Source organism: Parasteatoda tepidariorum, chromosome 4 (genome assembly GCF_043381705.1).
Source record: "Parasteatoda tepidariorum isolate YZ-2023 chromosome 4, CAS_Ptep_4.0, whole genome shotgun sequence".
In the NCBI taxonomy this organism is placed as follows: Eukaryota; Metazoa; Arthropoda; class Arachnida; order Araneae; family Theridiidae; genus Parasteatoda; species Parasteatoda tepidariorum.
In genome coordinates this window covers 85,816,379-85,835,564 of record NC_092207.1, presented here as the reverse complement: position 1 = coordinate 85,835,564, position 19,186 = coordinate 85,816,379, and the positions used below count along the sequence as shown (strand labels likewise).

General features: G+C 27.3%; 2 protein-coding genes across 10 annotated transcripts in view; one reads left to right on the top strand and one right to left on the bottom strand.

Moving 5' to 3' along the window:
- LOC107439483 (putative uncharacterized protein DDB_G0282129) overlaps positions 1-11,087 on the top strand; it is a 23,684-nt gene extending 12,597 nt beyond the window's left edge. For all 7 annotated transcript variants that reach the window (XM_071180140.1, XM_043042392.2, XM_071180142.1 and 4 more), the window contains 3 exons: positions 306-3,240; positions 7,090-8,034; positions 10,926-11,087. In XM_071180140.1, the coding sequence (XP_071036241.1) occupies positions 306-3,240; positions 7,090-8,034; positions 10,926-10,964 (3,919 nt within the window). In that variant the 3' untranslated portion in view covers positions 10,965-11,087. The remainder of the gene's footprint in view (positions 1-305; positions 3,241-7,089; positions 8,035-10,925) is intronic.
- LOC107439489 (zinc finger matrin-type protein 2) lies at positions 11,046-19,186 on the bottom strand. Of its 3 annotated transcripts, none has more exons than XM_071180144.1 (7): positions 19,101-19,186; positions 17,605-17,666; positions 15,679-15,828; positions 14,690-14,760; positions 13,136-13,209; positions 11,722-11,867; positions 11,046-11,281 (listed from the first exon to the last, which is right to left on the bottom strand). In XM_071180144.1, exons 2-7 carry the CDS (start codon positions 17,617-17,619, stop codon positions 11,144-11,146), a joined length of 594 nt encoding a protein of 197 aa, XP_071036245.1. In that variant the 5' UTR covers positions 17,620-17,666; positions 19,101-19,186; the 3' UTR covers positions 11,046-11,143. The 3 variants fall into 3 exon arrangements, with proteins under 3 accessions (XP_071036245.1, XP_042898330.1, XP_071036246.1); XM_043042396.2 differs by having other exon boundaries at positions 18,923-19,146; XM_071180145.1 differs by lacking the exon at positions 19,101-19,186 and adding an exon at positions 18,472-18,593.

Below are 19,186 nucleotides of genomic sequence, written 5' to 3'. Positions count from 1 at the left end.
TGCGACAGCAGTAATGCGGATCACTGCTATGCGTAATGCGGAGTAATGTAGTGATTTCGTTCTTAGACAAACATACCTTACTTATAACAAACATTAGATTTATACCTTAAACAAACATGTAAGCTTTAACAAAAGGAGAAAAAAAAGCAGCTGTTAATATTTTTATTTTTGGAGTGGGCCTATTAATTGACAAAACATTTTTATTTATATAAATTTTGTTATTTCCTTGATGACATCCATCGAGGTGAATGCAGTTTATAGTTTGAAATCAATTGTTAAACTTGATTTTTATTTCAAAATTTCAGATCTACGCACAGAAAAGAATCGACAGAAAACGATCGGCGAGTTAGTTTCAACAACGAAACAGAAGTTCATTATCGTACTGCAAGTGAAGCTAGCAGCACAAGCACATTACATAGTAAAATTAAAATAACATGTAAATCCACAAAGACATTAAAAACAGGATTCAAGTCCACTGAAAATAATCGCTCATACGGTCACTCCACTTTTGAATATGGCAGCCAAAGCAAAAAATTGGAATTACAAAACAAATTCAATATGCTTTTGAATGGTAATTGTTCTTGGAGTTATAAGTCTCTGAAAGTGATTAACAACCATGAAACAAATGGTGAACCAAACAAATCCCTCATTAAAAACGTTCAAGTAACACAACAAAATAAAACTAACGATTCTAGCAATAGTACTTCTGATAACAGAGATGCTACTGATAACAAAGATGCTAATGCAGAAAAATACAGACCTGGATATGGTAGTACGAAAAGAAAGTTTTTTGATCTAGATGATAATTTACCAGAAGTAAAACACTTTGCAGCAGAAAACACTTATGATTTTGATGAATTTGACAAAACTAAAACTATAAAAAAACCTAGAAAAAGAGCCATTAAGAAAAAGGAGAAAAATGGGGATGCACACCAGACCAAACCAAAAAAAGTTAGGCCTTCACGTACTAAGAAAAAAGTGGATTATCTCGAATGGAATTCACATTCTGAATTAAGTGCGAGCGAAGATGACTACAGAATAAAGTCCAAACCAAAAGAACAAGTTAATCCGTCATATTTGGAAACAGAAAACATGCATAGTAAATTTCGGTTCGAACAAGAAGTAGGTGCAATTGAAAATAAACAAATAAAACTGCAGCCTGGTGATGAAGTAAGTCCAATATCTTTGTTGAGTGGAACATATAATGCTGATGAGGAATCAGAGTGTAGTGATGATGAATTCGATTTCCAAACAAGATTCTCTAATAAAAGTGCTAATGTACCAATTGAAAATGAACAAATAAAACTACAGCCTGGTGATAAAGTAAGTCCAACATCTTTGTTGAGTGGATCAAACAATGTTGATGAGAAATCAGAGTGTAGTGATAATGAATTTGTTTTCCAAACAAGATTCTCCAATAAAAATACTAATAAGCTAATTAAAAATGAACAAATAAAACTACAGCCTGGTGATAAAGTAAGTCCAGTATCTTTGTTGAGTGGAGCAAACAATGCTGATGAGGAATCAGAGTGCAGTGATGATGGATTTGTTTTTCAAACGAGATTCTCTGATAAAAATGCCAATGTGGTTGATATCACTAATAGTATTGAAAGCAACTCCATAGAAGCTTCTGAAACAAAAAATGCACCTTTGATTTCGAAGGCAGTAAATAAAAAAGAAGCATCAAAAGAAATGACTGTACTTCGATTCCCAAATGAAATTTCATCTGTAGATTGCAGTCCTCAGGATATCCACATAAATAAATTACAAGAGTCAAATTGTAGTTCAGAAGGTATAAACTCTTCCTTAAGTCCTCCAGAGCTAATAACAGATCAGTTAGACTTAAATATGAAGACAAGAGAAGTTGAAAATGAACTACACAATAATGAGCAATTTATAAGTTTACAAGATCAACTAGATGAGAAATGCAACAAAATTGATCAAGAGATAAGAGAGATGTATGATAAGTTAGAACAAGACATATTTCAAGGTAATAAAACTAAATCAATTAGTTCCGCAGATAACTCTAAACTGGAGAAAACTGATAGTAATTTTAAGCTTAAAAGACCCAAAATGGATGCAAATTGTGAGAAATATAAACTTGCTAAGGAAAAGGATTATGTAAAAGCTAATGCTTCGAAATTGATCGACACAAAATCAGAAAAATTGAATTTGTTTAAATTAAATAAGAAAGAGAACACGAAATATGATAAACAATCTAATGATAACAAATCTATCAACCTGTTAAACTGGAACGAAACTCAATATTCGATTAAAAAAACTGATAAGAATCCTTTTGACCCTATTGAGTCAACTCCCAACATAAACACGCATGAAAATTTAATTAAAACCAAAAGACATTCGAAGATATTTACTCAAAGCAATAATGATGAATTCACATCGGATGAAGATTATCAGTTGATTGAAAATGAAATAAATACCTCAATACCATCATCCAATTCATCTGAAATATGCAGTCCTGAATTATGTCCAAACAATACTTTAACTAAATGGAGTAGTAATTTAGGCAATATTTCAAAAAGGTTGAAAGAAAATCTTTCAAATTCAGAGAACCAAAGAAATATTCGGAATAATTCGATGGAAGTTCAAAATAATAACAACCAATATGGAAAAAATAATAGCGAGATCAAAAGTGACAAAATTAGTTTAAAACTGGAAAACAAATTCAGTGCAGAAAATAATCTAAAAGGGATAAACACTAAAAGTATTAAACACAATGCATCAACAAAAACATTAAACAATGGGGAGACATCTGCAGTGTTTCAAAAAGTTTTATTTTCAAAAGTCAAAAGCAAAGAAAATGAAAATAAGCAGCAAAATTACAAATCAGTTACAGCTAAAGAAGATAAAGTATCAAAACCAAAGACTTGGGAAGATCTTGAATCTAAATTGCTAATGGAACTCGACAGCAACTCTGATCATGAGGTGTATCCTCAAAAAGATAATTCCTTTACTACTCCACAAAGAAATAGTAATGTGGCGGAACAGAAAAGATACAGTGATTTTGAGGAAGAAAAAAAGGAATTAAAAATTAGAAACCTTGAAATTTCCCAATACAAAAAGTCAAAAAGGGCCATTACATCAAATAAAAACCAGCTTCACACGAAGGAACACGTCTCAAATCAGGTTTCAGTATTAGAGTCTCCAAGCGTTAGCATACTAAACAAAACAATAGAAGCCATGAACAGAAGTACAGCAGCATATTTTTCTAAAAATGAAGTAAGTACATTTTTAGAACTTATTTAATAAAAACAGAAAAGGGAGGGGTTGATTCAGAATTTTACCATTTAAGATTTATTAGAATGCCAGAAAGAACTTAAATCATAATCAATTAATCTAAAAAATTAAGCTTTAATCTCTGAAGATGTATACGTATATGGGGGCCCTAACCCAACTCTGTAGATTATGATTTTACTCAGTTTTTACACATTATTTACTCAAGAATCAAATGCACATGGTCTGACACAACAAATGGAACCAAAGCATTGATTTAACCCTTTGACAGAATTTTTACTAAACATATTTTTCTATCATTTTGTAATCTTCCAAACAAAAATTTTTCAAATTTGCACTGATTTGTAATTATTTAAATCTAAGAGAAATAGTTACTCATCATTGAAATTTCTTTATTTTTGCAAAATCAATTATTGAATAAAAATAAACATTTTAAAAATGTTTGAGTATGAATAAAGATTTTTTTTAAAAACCATTTTGTGTGAATTTTATATTTCAGTACAAATATAATTCTGATAATTTAAGATTTTTTCAGTAACCCTTAGATTGTTTTCTATAACTAAATACAAAAATATACAGTACCCTTCCAAATTATTAGGGACACTTAAAATTTCTAAAAAATTTTCATTTCTCAAAGTATCATAACTTTTTCAAAAATGAATAAAATTTTCATAAAAATTTCAGGATATCATGTTCGGGTCTTTTACTTTCACCTAAAAATTACTAATTTAATTTATCTCAATTTTTTGCAAAAATTTTCACATTTGAGCAAAGCAATTTTTTTTTAAAAAAAATGTCAAGTTTGACAAGTTGCTACTTTGTAACAAAATTTTTTATATAAAAATTATTATTTATGCATTAAAGTACAANTTTGCAAAAATTTTCACATTTGAACAAAGCAATTTTTTTTTTAAAAAAATGTCAAGTTTGACAAGTTGCTACTTTGTAACAAAATTTTTTATATAAAAATTATTATTTATGCATTAAAGTACAAGTCATTAACTTTAAAACACGCTAAAGTAAATGACTTTACGTTTTTTTTTTGTGACCGAGATAATGAGATTTTGAAAAATTTTTGTCATTTATAGTGAAAACGAAATTATTGTGAATTCGAAAGTTATTTAGTATTTATTCTTCAGCTTAAAGAGATCAATATATTGACTATTTTCTGTTGAAAATTTGTTAGCTATTAATTATTTATTTGTTACGTAAGGTTCGCACAATAATTTCGTTTTCACTATAAATGACAAAAAATTTTCAAAATCTCATATCTCGGTCCAAAAAAAAAAGTAGTCATTTACTTTAGCCCGTTTTAAAGCTAATGACTTGTACTTTAATGTGTAAATAATAATTTTTATGCGAAAAATTTTGTTACAAAGTAGCAACTTGTCATATTTGACATTTTTGTAAAAAAAAAATTGCTTTGTTCAAATGTGCAATTTTTTGCAAAAAATTGAGAAAAATTAAATTAGTAATTTTTAGGTGAAAGTAGATGACCTGAACATGATATCCTGAAATTTTTATGAAAATTGATTCATTTTTAAAAAAGTTATGACGCTTTGAAGAATGACAATTTCTTAGAAATTTTAAGTGCCCCTAATAATTTGGAAGGGTACTGTATATTTGTAATTACGCACGTTAAGTGGGACACCAGTGTCCCACCTGCGTCAAAGGGCTAATAAAATAGAAAATGGAAGGGTTTATCTAGAATTTTGGAAATATTCCTGTTGAAGGATTATTAAAATACTACGATAGAACTGACATCAAAGTTAGTTTTAAAAAATTAGACTTTAAAATTTGAAAATATTTATACATAGGGTGGCCCTAACTAAACGAGGCAGTTTTTTATTTCAATGAGTTTTTACATATTACTTATTCAAGAATCCAATGCACATGGTCTGACACAAAAAATAGAACCAAAAAATTGAATTAAGGAAAAATTAGATTGAAGTAATTTTTCTTTTGTAATCTTCATAAAAATTATTTTTTTAAACAACACGGTTACTATACGATGGCCCATATGTTTAAAGCATATGTAGCATTAATGCAGCACTCGGCTCAAGGCTCCAACTCCACTTTAACAGGTCCTGACTTTAGTGGCCAAGTATAGAATTAAATTTGGAATGTGATAGCAATAAAAAATTTTTTTTTTAATTATAATATCTTTTAACTTAAAAGATATTTATTTGTTTGTCTTTTCCAATTATTTGCATTTGCTTACACCAGGGGGCAAAAATCCCATCAGTTGACAAGTTGATATTGGTTGTTGTTTATAAATCCACTAGCCAATATTAGCAAGCCTGCTTGGTGAAACCAATCGAATTTAATGTAGAGGGTGCATTTCTTGTTTTTCAACTCCATCTATGGCCAAGAATGACTTCAGCCACACACATTCCATTTATAGGGACGTACCCATTCATACATCCACAGATCGTAATTTTGAGTTGAAGAAGAGAACGATCCATCTCCAATTCAGTAACCCCAGAAGTATTGATTTGTTATGGGAACACGGAGGACTTTGAGACCCGACAGATTTAAAGTGCACCAGTCACCATTTACTTACACGAGTGTTCAACCAACGGGTATTTTGAACATGGGCCCAACGACCAACCAACCAACCAGGCTATCCCATTCAGTTAATAATGGTCTTTATTGAAACAGGAAGTAAATTTTCCCATTTGCAGGAATAGATCTACTTAATGAAACAAAACTATTGAAGGAAAGTACTAATATTTAAAAATAAATCAGTATTACAATAAAAATATATATTCACATCCTTATCTTTAATCAATACACGTTTTCTCTGTTCCTGGAAGTTTACTCCCCATCTCACCTATCATAAAATTGAATAGCCCGTTTCCATAGTAATTGACAGCAACATGTCTGATGGCAGGGAAAGGTTGCATGACAATAAGTCAGTAGAGTACTTCTAGTTTATTGAATGCTCAATTTATTTTATAGCCTTGATTTATCCCTGTATCAAAGACGGATTGGAGAATGCAACTGATTTCATCATCATGTGAGTCTCATACTTTATTTGCACTGACCAGTTGGTTTCCCTTCAAAGTAGTACTTACTTGTGAATGACATTTGAGTCTGGATGTCATGCTTAAGTCCACTCAACTGTGCAGTGCAAACGAGGTATGAATGCAAAAGGGCAACTCAACTTTAAAGCTTTTACAAGTAAATTTTTTAGAGTTTGTCACTAAACAATAGTTTTTCAGTGATAGAAGAATCTAGGAATTAGCTGTACTGTTCAATGGCATAAATAGCTCAATAACATCAAAATGAAACAATACAGCTGTCCTCTTTAGCATTTATTTCTTAGCCTGTTTTGAATCTCTACAAATGAGATGATTTTTTTTATTTCATCAAGTGATTCATTTATATCATTTTAAAAGAACATTTTTTTTCATTTACTAATTATTCATAACAAATTATTCATTCTTGCATTAAGATTTATAATTATACATATTAATATGAAATTGAATGTATGCTATCAGGGTTTTAGGATAAAGAGCTATTTGCAAGTTTAAAAATATTTGATTACATTTTTGTTACCCTCCGAATTCAATAATAATAATATCACTTGATTTAACATTGTCCTCTTTTTTTTCAACTGTTGTATAGATATTTGTAAAAAAAAAATTTTAAATATTGAAACTGAAAAAAAGAAAGTGAGACTTGGAAAACTTTAATCAAATAACAAACTACTTTAAAATAACTAAAACTTTTCAAAAATTATTCAAAATTCTTCTAAATTGCATATGCAATATAAATCTGACGATCCAATAACAGCAACTGGTTTGATAATTCTTACTTTTAACATTTTAGAATGGTTCTTTTTGCAACTGGTCAGAAACTAGTGATGTTGATATACAAGATACAGAATACAGTTATTCAATACTTTCAACAACTATTCATACTTCTGGCAAAAAGCTTAATTTAACAAAGAAAAGAAGTAGATATATAAAAAAGACAAATGATGACATCAAGAGAAATAATTTAAAGTCAATTGAAGAAAACACTCCACTGAATAAAAAAATTTTCAGCAGGACAACAAAACAAGTTATAACATCCAACTGTAAAGCAACAAAGAATTTAAATTCAACTTCAGAAACATCAGTTCGAGAGAAAAAAGCTTCCAAGAAAGTGGACATTGCAAAAAAAGCAACTAAAAATAGAAACAAAATTGAAAGTTTTTCATTGATCTTGAGAAATACTCGCAGAGTACAAGATGATTTAGAAGAGAATATATCAATTTCAGATAATCAAGATGACTCCAGAGAAGATATAAGTAAAATGGAACAAGACAATTCGGATTCAAAATATTACCCTAAACAACAATACAGCTCAAGAAAACGCAAGAACGTCTCAGATTCAAATAAAAAACATACGAGCAACAAAAAACAAAATGTATCTGTTTTGAAAGAAAAACAATCAACATTTTTTTATAATTCAGCAAATGAAGACGAGGCTTTATTCAGCAAAGACTTTTTTGCAAATGGTTCTCAATCAGAGAGGAACAGTACAAATCAGTTAAAAAATAATGAAACAATAAAGCAACTCAGCCCAAAAGAAGAATACATAAAATATTTAAAACATCTTTTTCAAAATGATACTGTTCGAAAAACAAATACTACTGGAGAAATTTGTAATATTGACCAAGACATGTGTCAGATCAAATCAGATGATGGAAAATTCTTGATGAAAGAAGACGATTTATTTTCCATCTCTTCAGATGATTTTGAAAAAGACGAAACTGTTTGCTGTTTTGAAGTAAGTTTGTTCATTTCATTTAATCCTTTGCTTTCAAATAATCGTTTCTTAAACCTTAACAAGTTGTAAATTCAAAATTATGAGATTCTCGGAAGTGAAAGTTTTCGTTCAGTTGGGAGGTTTACCACATTCACAAATATACACTATAATCTTGTAAAAGCAAAGTAAAAACATGTTCTACGATCTTGTACATAAGTGTAGTGGAGCTGGAAGATTGTTATTAAGTGATGCGAAAAATAGTTAAAAAAAACTTGAATAAACATATTAGTAATCTTTATTTTTTAGGCTAACTATATTTTTTTATTAAAAACATTTTAGTATTATCAGCACCCAATACTAACAAATTTAAAGCTAATTTTGTAAATGTATTGAGTTTGAAAGCAATTGTGCTAGATTAAGACAATTTTTTCACCCGTAGGGCTTGATATTTCTATTTTTAAAGAGAAGTTATGATATTTTAATCCTTTATAGCTGTTTTTAGAAATAGAAATCCACAAAGTGAAAAAAATTTTATTAATAAATAATACTTAAATATATATGGACACAACACCAACCAACCAACTTAAATATATAACTTCCTTTATAAATTCATTTTAAGTAAGAATAAGTAAAAATAAATAAGCAAAGTTAAAATATTAAGAATTGATCTTCAGTAAATAGTGAGAAAAATTATAGAGGTAACAATAAATAAAAATGAGGAAACTTACTAAAAAAATACTTCAATAACTTCAGATGATTTGATCAAACATTATCTCTCACAATTTTAGATTTTAACTCCCCCCAAGCAGGGTTCGTTGATTTAAATCATGATTTAAATCATGATTTAAATCAAATGATTTTTTTAAAAAAATCATTGATTTAAATCAACTATTTTTTTTTATCTATATATATTGATTTTAAAAGTTAAAAAACAGTGTTTTAAATTTTAGATACTTTTATTATTTTCTTTTCTTAGTATTAAAATTTAATTTAAATAAATTGCTGCATTAATTAATTTTAGTTAACAAAATTACTTTCTTGGTGTGTGTTAAATTCCAACACATTTGAAATTACATTTTTAAAAATCTTTTGATTCTTGAGATTGAAAGTACAGATTTACATGAATTTTTTCAAAAAATAATACAAATAATGTTAATTATAATTCTACCTTTTGAATGAAAAAGCGTGAATTAAAATCTACATCATATTTTATTGGTGGAAAATGTATATTTCTGAAGCTTGAGGTTATATTAAAAAGAAATTACCCTAATATGCCAAAAACAGAAAAAGAAAAAAAAAGGGCTGATGAATTCAGATTTTTTTTTTCCTAATATAGTGTCATTCTTCCCTTTCAAACTCTTTCGAAGTCTATTTGATGCAGTAGGGTTATTAACTGGTATTTTTTTCTCATAATATGTTTACAGTATCTTTGACATTATCTGATTTTCTATAAAGAAATTTTGTGAAAAAAAATTCCAATGAATACATAGATTTTCTAATTTTTTTTTAGCTTAACTTATCTATTTTGATATAGAATTAAAAATGAATATTTTAATATAAAAATATATAGATTAAATATTTATTTATTTTTTGATGAATGACTACATTTATAAACACAGTCTGCTACATTTATTTTGTCATTTTAAAAATCAAGAGAAAAAAAAAGAAATCACAATTTTAAATTAAAGTTATGGTTTGCTAACTGAAACTTTGTTTTAATAGTTAAAGCACAGGGGTCTGTCCAAGCCGGTACCTTTACAAATTCAACTTTAGGAAAAATGATAGAATAATCACACAAAATACTTTTTCTTAAAATTTTATTTTTGTGTCTCGTAAGAAACAATAAATCCATACTTTTACTATATTTGTGTTGATTTTTTAATATAATTTTTAATTTTCACAAAATAGGTACCTCTCAGAAAAACCCAAACAGACCCCTGAAGTATTCTTTAAATTCTCTATTTCATCTAGTCTTTAAATTTTAATCATGCATTTGTTTCAAAATGGTTGCTATGCATTCAAAGCCATGTATTATAATGAAAAATTATTTTAGTTAGAGCTTCTAAAATATTGTTACAATATAGTTTTAATATTAAGTTAATTTGATTAAACATTTATAATTTTTTTTTAATCATAAATAAAAGTTCTTACAGCGTATTTGAATAAAAATCAAAAAAATCTGATTCTTTTGATTTTTTTTAAAAAAATCAAAAAAATCACGAACCCTGCCCCCAAGTGAGGAAACTTGTATTCTGGGTAAAGTTTTCTAGCATTACAATACTGATTCTAAGGTGCTTCGCTACAATAAAATTTATGATTTATAACGCCAAGTGATTTTGTTGTAAAAAGATTATTTGCTTGTATAGCTGCTTCTGACATGTCTGCCACTAAATTCTCCATTCAATCAATCAGGCGTAGTAGTTGTACCTCTCATAAGTAAAAATAGATTCATAATATGAGGGAACTGTTCAAGGCATTAAAAAAAGGAATTTCATTTTTTTTTTAAACCCTGTCTTAAAACATTTCAGAGAGGGAATGTCTAGAAGACTATTATTTCAAAACACAAAATTTAGTTTATATAAAATGTTGAATACTATATTTAATTTTTGTCTCACATGAAAATAATTTTTGTATCATTAATTAATAGCAAAATCATGAAAAGCGGTTAGAACGTTAATTATTTGGGCAGTTTTTCTTAAATATAAAATAGGCATCTTGAGATTTAGGTTTTTCACATGAGGCTACTTTTTTTTAAAAAATCAATAATAAACGTATTTTTTAAGTTCTTTTGAAAAGAACATGCTGCGGTAAATACTAATTAAGAATAATATTGCTCACTAAGAAAAATATTTGAAATATTCTAAATTTGTTTCAGTAATACTTATAAAATGTATTTTGTTTTTCATATTTAGGCATCTGGTCTTTTCAATGATGTGCTTAATGAAGATTAAAATGCAAGAGAGAGTTGTGGACCAGCTAATTTAAATATCAATTGCTATATTGATGAATTCTGTCATAGAAAAGCTCTCCAATTTATTACAACTTTTTTTTATTAATATGATACATAAGAGCAATGTAGAGTATGAACTAAAATATTTACATCATATTGGGACTTGATAAAAAATATGTACTATTTCTTGGAAGAACAAAAGCCAGAGAATCCCATAATTGCGGCCATGTCTGGATCACCATAGTCATCAGTTGATTCAGTAGCTTTTCTTTTCTTCTCCTTCCTTTTTTCTCTTCGATATTCTCTCAATTTTTCTTCCTAAAAAAAAAAAAAGGAAAAATAAGCTATTTTTCTTGAAATTTTTAATTTATTTAATATATAAGTTATTTCAGAATTGTCATTTATGAATGACCAATAAATGTATTTTGATATGTTTTTTTATATATTTAAATAAAGTTTTCCTATAAAATGGAATTTTTATTATAGTAAAAATAATAATTCACAGGTATATAGGTACAAAAAGAGCAACAATTAGTTGGTTACAGCAAGATTGCAAGCAAAAATTCTCAACTTTCTCCAAACAAAAATATTTTTTACTTTTTCTTCGCCCAGTAATTATATAATCCCCTGTACAGATGAATAGATTTAGAAAGAGTAACACAATTAGTTGAAGCAGGAATTGTTTGTGCCTACCTTGGTAAAACAGATTTTTATACAAAATTTTCAGTGCAAAAATGAATACACAAAAAAATATTTACCTCATCCTTTAATTCTTGAAGTCTCTGTTCAAAATCATATTCTTTTTGTTTTTCTTCTCTCTTTCTTTTATTCATTTCCATTCTTTGCTTTACTTGATCAAGAGTTGATCTTTCTACTCGCATTGACATGCCAAGATTTCTCTGATCTAAATGCAAAGATATTTTAATACAACTTAATTGTTGAATTTCTTGCATGATTATAATTACTTTTAAATACTCAATAGCTAAATTTAACACTTATAGATTTGATAGTGTTGTAAATGTTACCTAGAATAATTGTGAAAAAAATTTATGGATAAATAACAATGATGCATATAACAGATTGGTATAAAAATTATAATATGTAAAAAAAAAGCATATAAAATAGTCTCTTATTTTTCAAAAACAGGCAAGGTTTTTAATACAAATGTCAATATACAGCATTAGTGAAAATTTTTTGTAAAAAATAAATAGGCAAATCAAATGTACAGCTTCACTCTGCAATTTGTAAAAGGAAAATACTGTAAAATGGGACATAAAAATTATATTTATTCTTTATAAATTTTGCGAATTCTCGATAGATCCTAATAATTGCATAGTTTTTGTAGGACATAGCTGCAACTGAAAATGTGAACACACATGATGCTTCACAAACTCAGTTTTGCGGCAACAAATTGGATTTTATTTGGTACCCTGTTTAAACAGTGTCCATTCTGGAGAGATGTTAATAACTGTATCTAATATGGATCTCAAGGAAAAATATGAAATAATTCATTTTTCAACTGATGGATGGTGTTTTTTTTTTCGTGAGAAGAAGACCTTGTGAAATTTACAGAGTCTGTAAATCACCCTTACCATAAAATCATTCTACCTCAAGTAAGAATAATTATGCCAGAAAAAAATAATTGAAAAAGACATTTACTAAATTAAAAAGACTAGATAGTTAGAAATGTTGGGCAAGGAAGAAAATAAAAGTTTCCAAAAATCTTCCAGTTTATTAATAGCATTAAAAGATTAAACTGAACATAAGTTTGAGGTACAATTATATGCATATTTTTAATATTTAACTAAGTCTAACTTTAGGCAATTCAAAGAAAAAAAATAGTGTTTGGTAGAGAAACTTTTTTTTTTATCAATCTGACAAAGTGGTTTGAAAATTAAAGAATTGATTGAAGCTTAGGTCTGTACAATTAATGCTCAAAATAAATTTAAATGTCTAATTAACTTTGTTATTCTGAAATAATAACTGATTAAATTACACTCAATTCAGAAATTATATTTATATTTGGCTTCAAGATTTTATTAAATATTAAAATAAATTGTAATGGTAGTACTATATTTGCTACTTGATTTTTAGAAGTAACAAACACACTTGACAAAGATAAAAAATATTTTGAATTAAAATGATGCTTAAATAAGAAATTATGCTCCTTACGTTTTTTTCCATTTATATGATCTAAGAAATTTATAGAATCCTTCACAACACAGTCACAGACATTGCAGTAATATCTATAAATAAAGGGAAAACCAAAGTTATTCAAAATTATAAGATATTAAAAAATAAGCATACTTGACAAGAAAGACGATTTGAATGCCTTTGATGATTAATATTACACAATTTTGTTATACAGTTAAGAGGCCTTTAATAAAAAAATGTTGCCCTTTCTCATATGGCTTTCCAAAGGTACCAGCTTTGCAATGCTCACCAGGGCAGTAACCTTTCTTTTATTAGTTATAAAATACTTTATGAAAGTTAGTAGAATATGCTATAGAACAGCAATGGATTCGGAAAAAACAGTCGAGAGGTTAAGTCTAATAGACTTTGTCAGAATTTTACAGCAAGTTCACGAAACTTTATTTTTCATCTATGTACAATGAATTAGAGTTAGTTATCAAATTTTTTTTAACCTAAATAATTTCATATTTATTAGCAACTACAACATTGTATTTCAAGGCAATTAGCTTGTTCTAATAATTTCTATGAATCAATGTATACATTCTATGAATTGCAAATCAATAGTTATTTGATGAGAGCTAAGAACTGGAGAATTGAAAAAATATCACAGAAATAGTGAATGCATCATCAGTGAAATTACATCTAACCCTACTCTGATTAGGACTTGTTCAATTTTTAATAGCTTATAACCTTTAAATTAGAATTTTTTTTATATATTTTTAAGTTGACTTTTTGAATTCTCATGGTTAATTTTATAAAATTAAGCGAATTTTCAGAGGTTTCATGACATGATGCGTATTCATTGTTGGTCCAGCAATTTTTAAGATTTCATTTTCTCCAAATCAGTAGAAGTTTTCCAGTCCAAAGAATATAATTTTTACTAATTTTTTTTTCCATAAAGAACCTTAAAATAACTATTTTTCCTCACAGCAGCTATTTCATTCACATGTAGAAAGATATGGAGACCTGGTGAGGAATGTTTGAATAATTAAAATTATTCTTTGTTGACAGGTAGTTGTATTAAACTGTAGGTTGTGTTTGCTTCATTTGTCACAGCCTCTGTTCACTCAATCTAATTTGAGAGTTGTTTGCTTTTGAGCTGATATGATTGCATATTTCAACAATATTTTAACAAAATTGAAATAAGAATAAATTTTATGTTTCTGAAAATGTTATTCACAGGGTTGGCAGGTTTTTGACGGTTTAAACCATGGTATAAACCGTCACGTCAAAAACCTCACTGTCAAAAATGTCGAAAATGTCAAAANGCATATTTCAACAATATTTTAACAAAATTGAAATAAGAATAAATTTTAAGTTTCTGAAAATGTTATTCAGAAACTTAAAAACGATTAAATAGCTTATGTTTTGATAAATGGTCAGAAAATGTAGTAACCATATCAAAGGGGGGGGGGAATTTATCTGCAAAACTATTAGCAATACTCATCATTTGATAACATCCAATACTTAAAACATTTTAAATAAGAAAACAAGAATTAAGCTGGAAATAAGAAAGGAAAACAAATTTTATACCCTCCAGTTTGAGAAGCAGGAGTTGTCTTTGTAATTACAGTTGTTTTTCCAAGCTTTGATTCTAAATCAACCTAAGCGAAAATAAATATATATTAAATAAGCTATTTAGGATACATTAGATTTACAACTAGATTAGAACATAAAAACTAAACAATAAAATTATGTAAATCAAGAAAAAAAATTTTTTGTCATTAATTCTTTCAAAAACAAATTGTGACAGAAGTAAGATATTAAATACTGAGAATAATAAGATTATAACATTAACTCTTTGATTGTCAATTTTGAACACAAAAGAAAACTTTGAACAAAATTTCCCACATGATACAGTAGTTGCAGTAAGATCCAAAATAAATATTATTGATATTTTAATATAAGGAGTAAAATTGCAAAAGATAAGACATAGTTAAAAAAAAAAAAATTTAAACACATAAGATATGTTCTTAATCGTCACTTTAATTTTATAAACTAATAATGTGAGCCGCAATGGCTCAGGGGATAGAGTGTTCGCCTTCCAATGAGGTGAACCATGTCCGAAACCCAGCAATGGCTGGTTGATATGAATTCTGCATCCCGCCTGCATCAACCACATTGCTGACATGAAATATCCTCAGTGGTAGACAGATCATGGGTTAGAGTCCCTTTGCTGTCAAGCTAACCGTGGGAGGTTCTCATGGTCTTCCTCTCCATGAAACACAAATGAGGGTTAGTCCCATCAAAAAAGTCCTCCACGAAGGCAAATTTCTTATAATACTTGATCCAGGAGTTGCCTTATTTTCTGGATAGGGTTCAAAATTACAAGGCTACGTAGTTGAACATTAGTAGCCGTAAGCCCAAAAATTGGATTGGCTGTTCAACAACGATTATATAAAAAAAACTAATAATGTGGTAAAATAACACAAAGGATTAATTTTGAATTTTTATAGATACAAATAATGTGATAGCAAAACAATAGCAATTATATGCTTAAGTAACAAAGGAAATGCACACACCCTATAATCTCTTGGTTTTAAGAATTCTCGACGAACAGGAGGCTGTTTATCTGATTTCCAATCAAAATCAAATTCATCTTCCTCTAGTTTTTCTTGGGCTAATTTTTCATATTCCTCTCTATCCCACTTCCTTCGGTAATCATCAGGTCTCTAAAAATTAAAAACAAATTGATTTTAGAATAATTTTATAAAACATCAATAAAGATTGAAAATATTGTAATCATCATATTGTAAAACAATAGATGTTAAACAAATTTTAGTGTCTAATATTTCAGAGAAAAAAAAAAATTAACCAATATTGATACTCATGTTTTTAAAATAATATAACTAAAACTAAGATAGAATTTTTTTTGTGATATTTTTAAAAAAGAATATTTAAAAGGAATTTAAATATGAATATTATTACTAAATGAATTAAAAAACTATTACATTTAAAAAATTATATTCAAATTAAATTTAATTGCTTTAAATAAATTGTACAATATTTGCAGTTGCAATTTCATAGTTCTCTAAGTCAAGAACTTTAGAAATTGTAAGGAACCAATTCGGGGAATAGAAGAAATAAAAAAATAAGGAAAAAGATAACAAAAATTGTAGATATAATTTCATAAAAAAAAATTTTCAATTAAATAAAAAAATTTTAGATATAATTTCATAAAAAATTTTTTTCAATTAAATAAAAAAAATTAAAATAATTAATACATAACAAATGAAATATGAGAAATGTTGCCTTTTTTTTTCCTTTCAGAAATACAGTGCTTCGTTTAATAGTAAAAAAACAACAATTTTTTCTGATCAAGCGCTAATAGCTACAATTATGCAATTAATTTAATAAAAAAGTCACATTTTTAAAGTTTCATTCTTTAAGACCTATTCTGCAAATATTTTTTAAATTTTGTACTTTGTCACTTAAAAAGACATAGTATAAAATAATATAAAATATTTTAAATATTACAATATAAAAATTTTTGAACATTACTAAGAAGTTATAAATATTAATAAAAAATTCTTCAAATTTCATGACTCCCAGGAATTTCATTTCAAATGAACAAATTTAATAATTGTATACAAAAGCTTTTTAATTTGTCCAAATAGTTTTGAGATATAGAAAAACATGTAAAAAATGAAATAAACATTTTAAAGCTCAAACTTTTTATTTTACTTTTTAGTAATATTATGGGGAATATATTTTTATGGTTGAAAATTCAAATCTTTCAGCAAAAGAAAATTAATGAAAACTAATAATTAATTTAAGGTTATCGCTCGTCAGTGAGGTTTTTATTTGCATGTATATAAAAATGAAAAAAGCTCAAAATGCGAGTTTAAAAAATAGACACATATTGAAACATACATTTACGAAAATGAACAAAGCATTTGATTTATCTTTTCAAATTTCCTTTATGAGTATTTTTTAATTTTGTTTAAAAAAAATAAACTAATGAAGCTTGATACCTTCTTAAAGTGACATTGCTCATTTGCATAAAACACAAAATACATTTTATTAAATAAGTCTTCCTTAAATAGATATCAAAAGTCAACAGTTATCTTTATGGAAAGACATAGTCTCAAAAAATTACATCGATGATATATGTAGACATGACCCCAAAATGTGGGACTTTGCCCTGTAATGATTATGCTTAGTATTTGAGTAAGTAAGGAAAAGTAACGATGTAACTCCATGTTTGGTTATTAAATTTAGATTGACAACTAAAAAGGTGCATTTTTGCTGACTATTTTTGGAAACACGGATTTAAAGCTGTGTCCATTTTCATAAATATGTATTTTGAGCTTTGTCCAGATTTAAAAATTTCTCTTCACATTCACTATTAAATATTATGAATCAATTTATCATGAAAAAAAATTAGAAATGAAATAATTACACAAATAAAAAAATAAATAAGATAGATAAAAGTATCAAACTCTTACACTGGTAGACGCCATATTTTATATTTCTACAGTTCTGTAAAAATGGTTCTTCGATGAGATATCTATTAAAAAAGTTCACAAAAATGAATTATATAAGTTAATAAGACATACAAAAGAACACATATTTTGTACTTTTCGGTTAGCTAGGCGCAAGCAAAAAAGTCACAAATCCATGTAGACCACTTTAAACTTTCATTTTATATTTACACATAATATATAATTACCATATATTCCTTGAGCCCAACTTACCAAAAACTATACATATTTTTATTATACAGTAAAAAATAGCAAATATAGCTATGCTCAATTTATAGAATAGAAATGAACAAATTTAAGAAACTTTAAACACATTGTCTGTACCCAAACATTTTTTAATTTTATTTTATCCAGTTAATACCATTCTCTTCGTAAAAATAAAAAAAGATTTTTTCCTGAAAAGTGCTCAACCTTCACTTAACATAAAGTCTATTTTGTGATACTAAGCAATGCAAACCTTAATACTTTACTTTTTATTGTGACAATGCAGCTCCTCGACTGGGTATTTATAGTTTCTTGAAATGTTTTTTATTCTGGAATTGATATATTTTAAATTTCAATGTTTATTTTTAAAAATTAAATAAGCTATATTATTTCCAGCACTATAAGCAAGACAAACAATAGTTACATGCTTTAAAAGAGTAAATACGCATTTATAAATATGGGTATTTACCAGACTCACATGTATAGGAATGATTCCTTATCTTACTATGCATCAAAAAGTTACCTAATTTTATAACCAGCTGATAATATAACCAGACAACAACACAAGAAACGAAAAAAAAAAAAAATCTGAGAGAGAGAGAGCAACTTAAAGGGTTCAACTCTTACCCAATCACAAGCAAACCATTTTTTAAGTACAAAAACCCTTTGACGCTTATAATTCGCGCAAATTTTACCGACACAAAAATATCCGAACCAAATGTTTCATAGATATATGATTGGGTTTGGAATTTTTGATAATGAGACACTTCAAAAACTAAAGATTAAGAAACTGTCACCTCTATTTCCACTGATCGGTATAATTTACTTTAGCTTGTAAATAAAAAAAAGTACTATAACGTACGTTTAATACAGATTAAATTCTAGGCAGTCGTGAAAAATTTTTTAGCATCTTTTAGGAAAATGTAATCCCTTGTTTATTATTTAAAAATCGTTTATTATAATTTCATAAATTGAAAAAAATATTATTATAGAATGCATTTTCTCTAGTTTAAATTTTTTAAGGTACTGAGAATTTTTAAAAGATGAAAACATTATTTTGACTATCTATTTTAATTACTTGGTACTGGCAGAAGATGCACCGAAAATGTTATAAATTTCAGAGCTCTTTTCTGAAGAGATTGAATTCCAATCCCGAATAATAAAGTTAAAGAATAAATAACATTTATAATCAGAAATAAATTTGCACGAAAACGAAATATAAAATATATTATTTTCTTATGACCAAATTCACAAACACAAAAACAATAACAATTGTAATCGTATTCAGTTCAGTTCTAATCTTTAGGAACGTTGCCATACCAGAAAATAAAAAAGCGAAGAG

Bases quoted from the DNA above. Each gene is read 5' to 3' on its own strand.
- LOC107439489 (XM_071180144.1), bottom strand. The intron at 13,210-14,689 runs GTATAAAATTTG...CTTTATTTATAG, and splicing joins CCTGCTTCTCAAACTGGAGG to ATATTACTGCAATGTCTGTG. The intron at 11,282-11,721 runs GTAAATATTTTT...TTTTTTTTTTAG, and splicing joins TTCAAGAATTAAAGGATGAG to GAAGAAAAATTGAGAGAATA.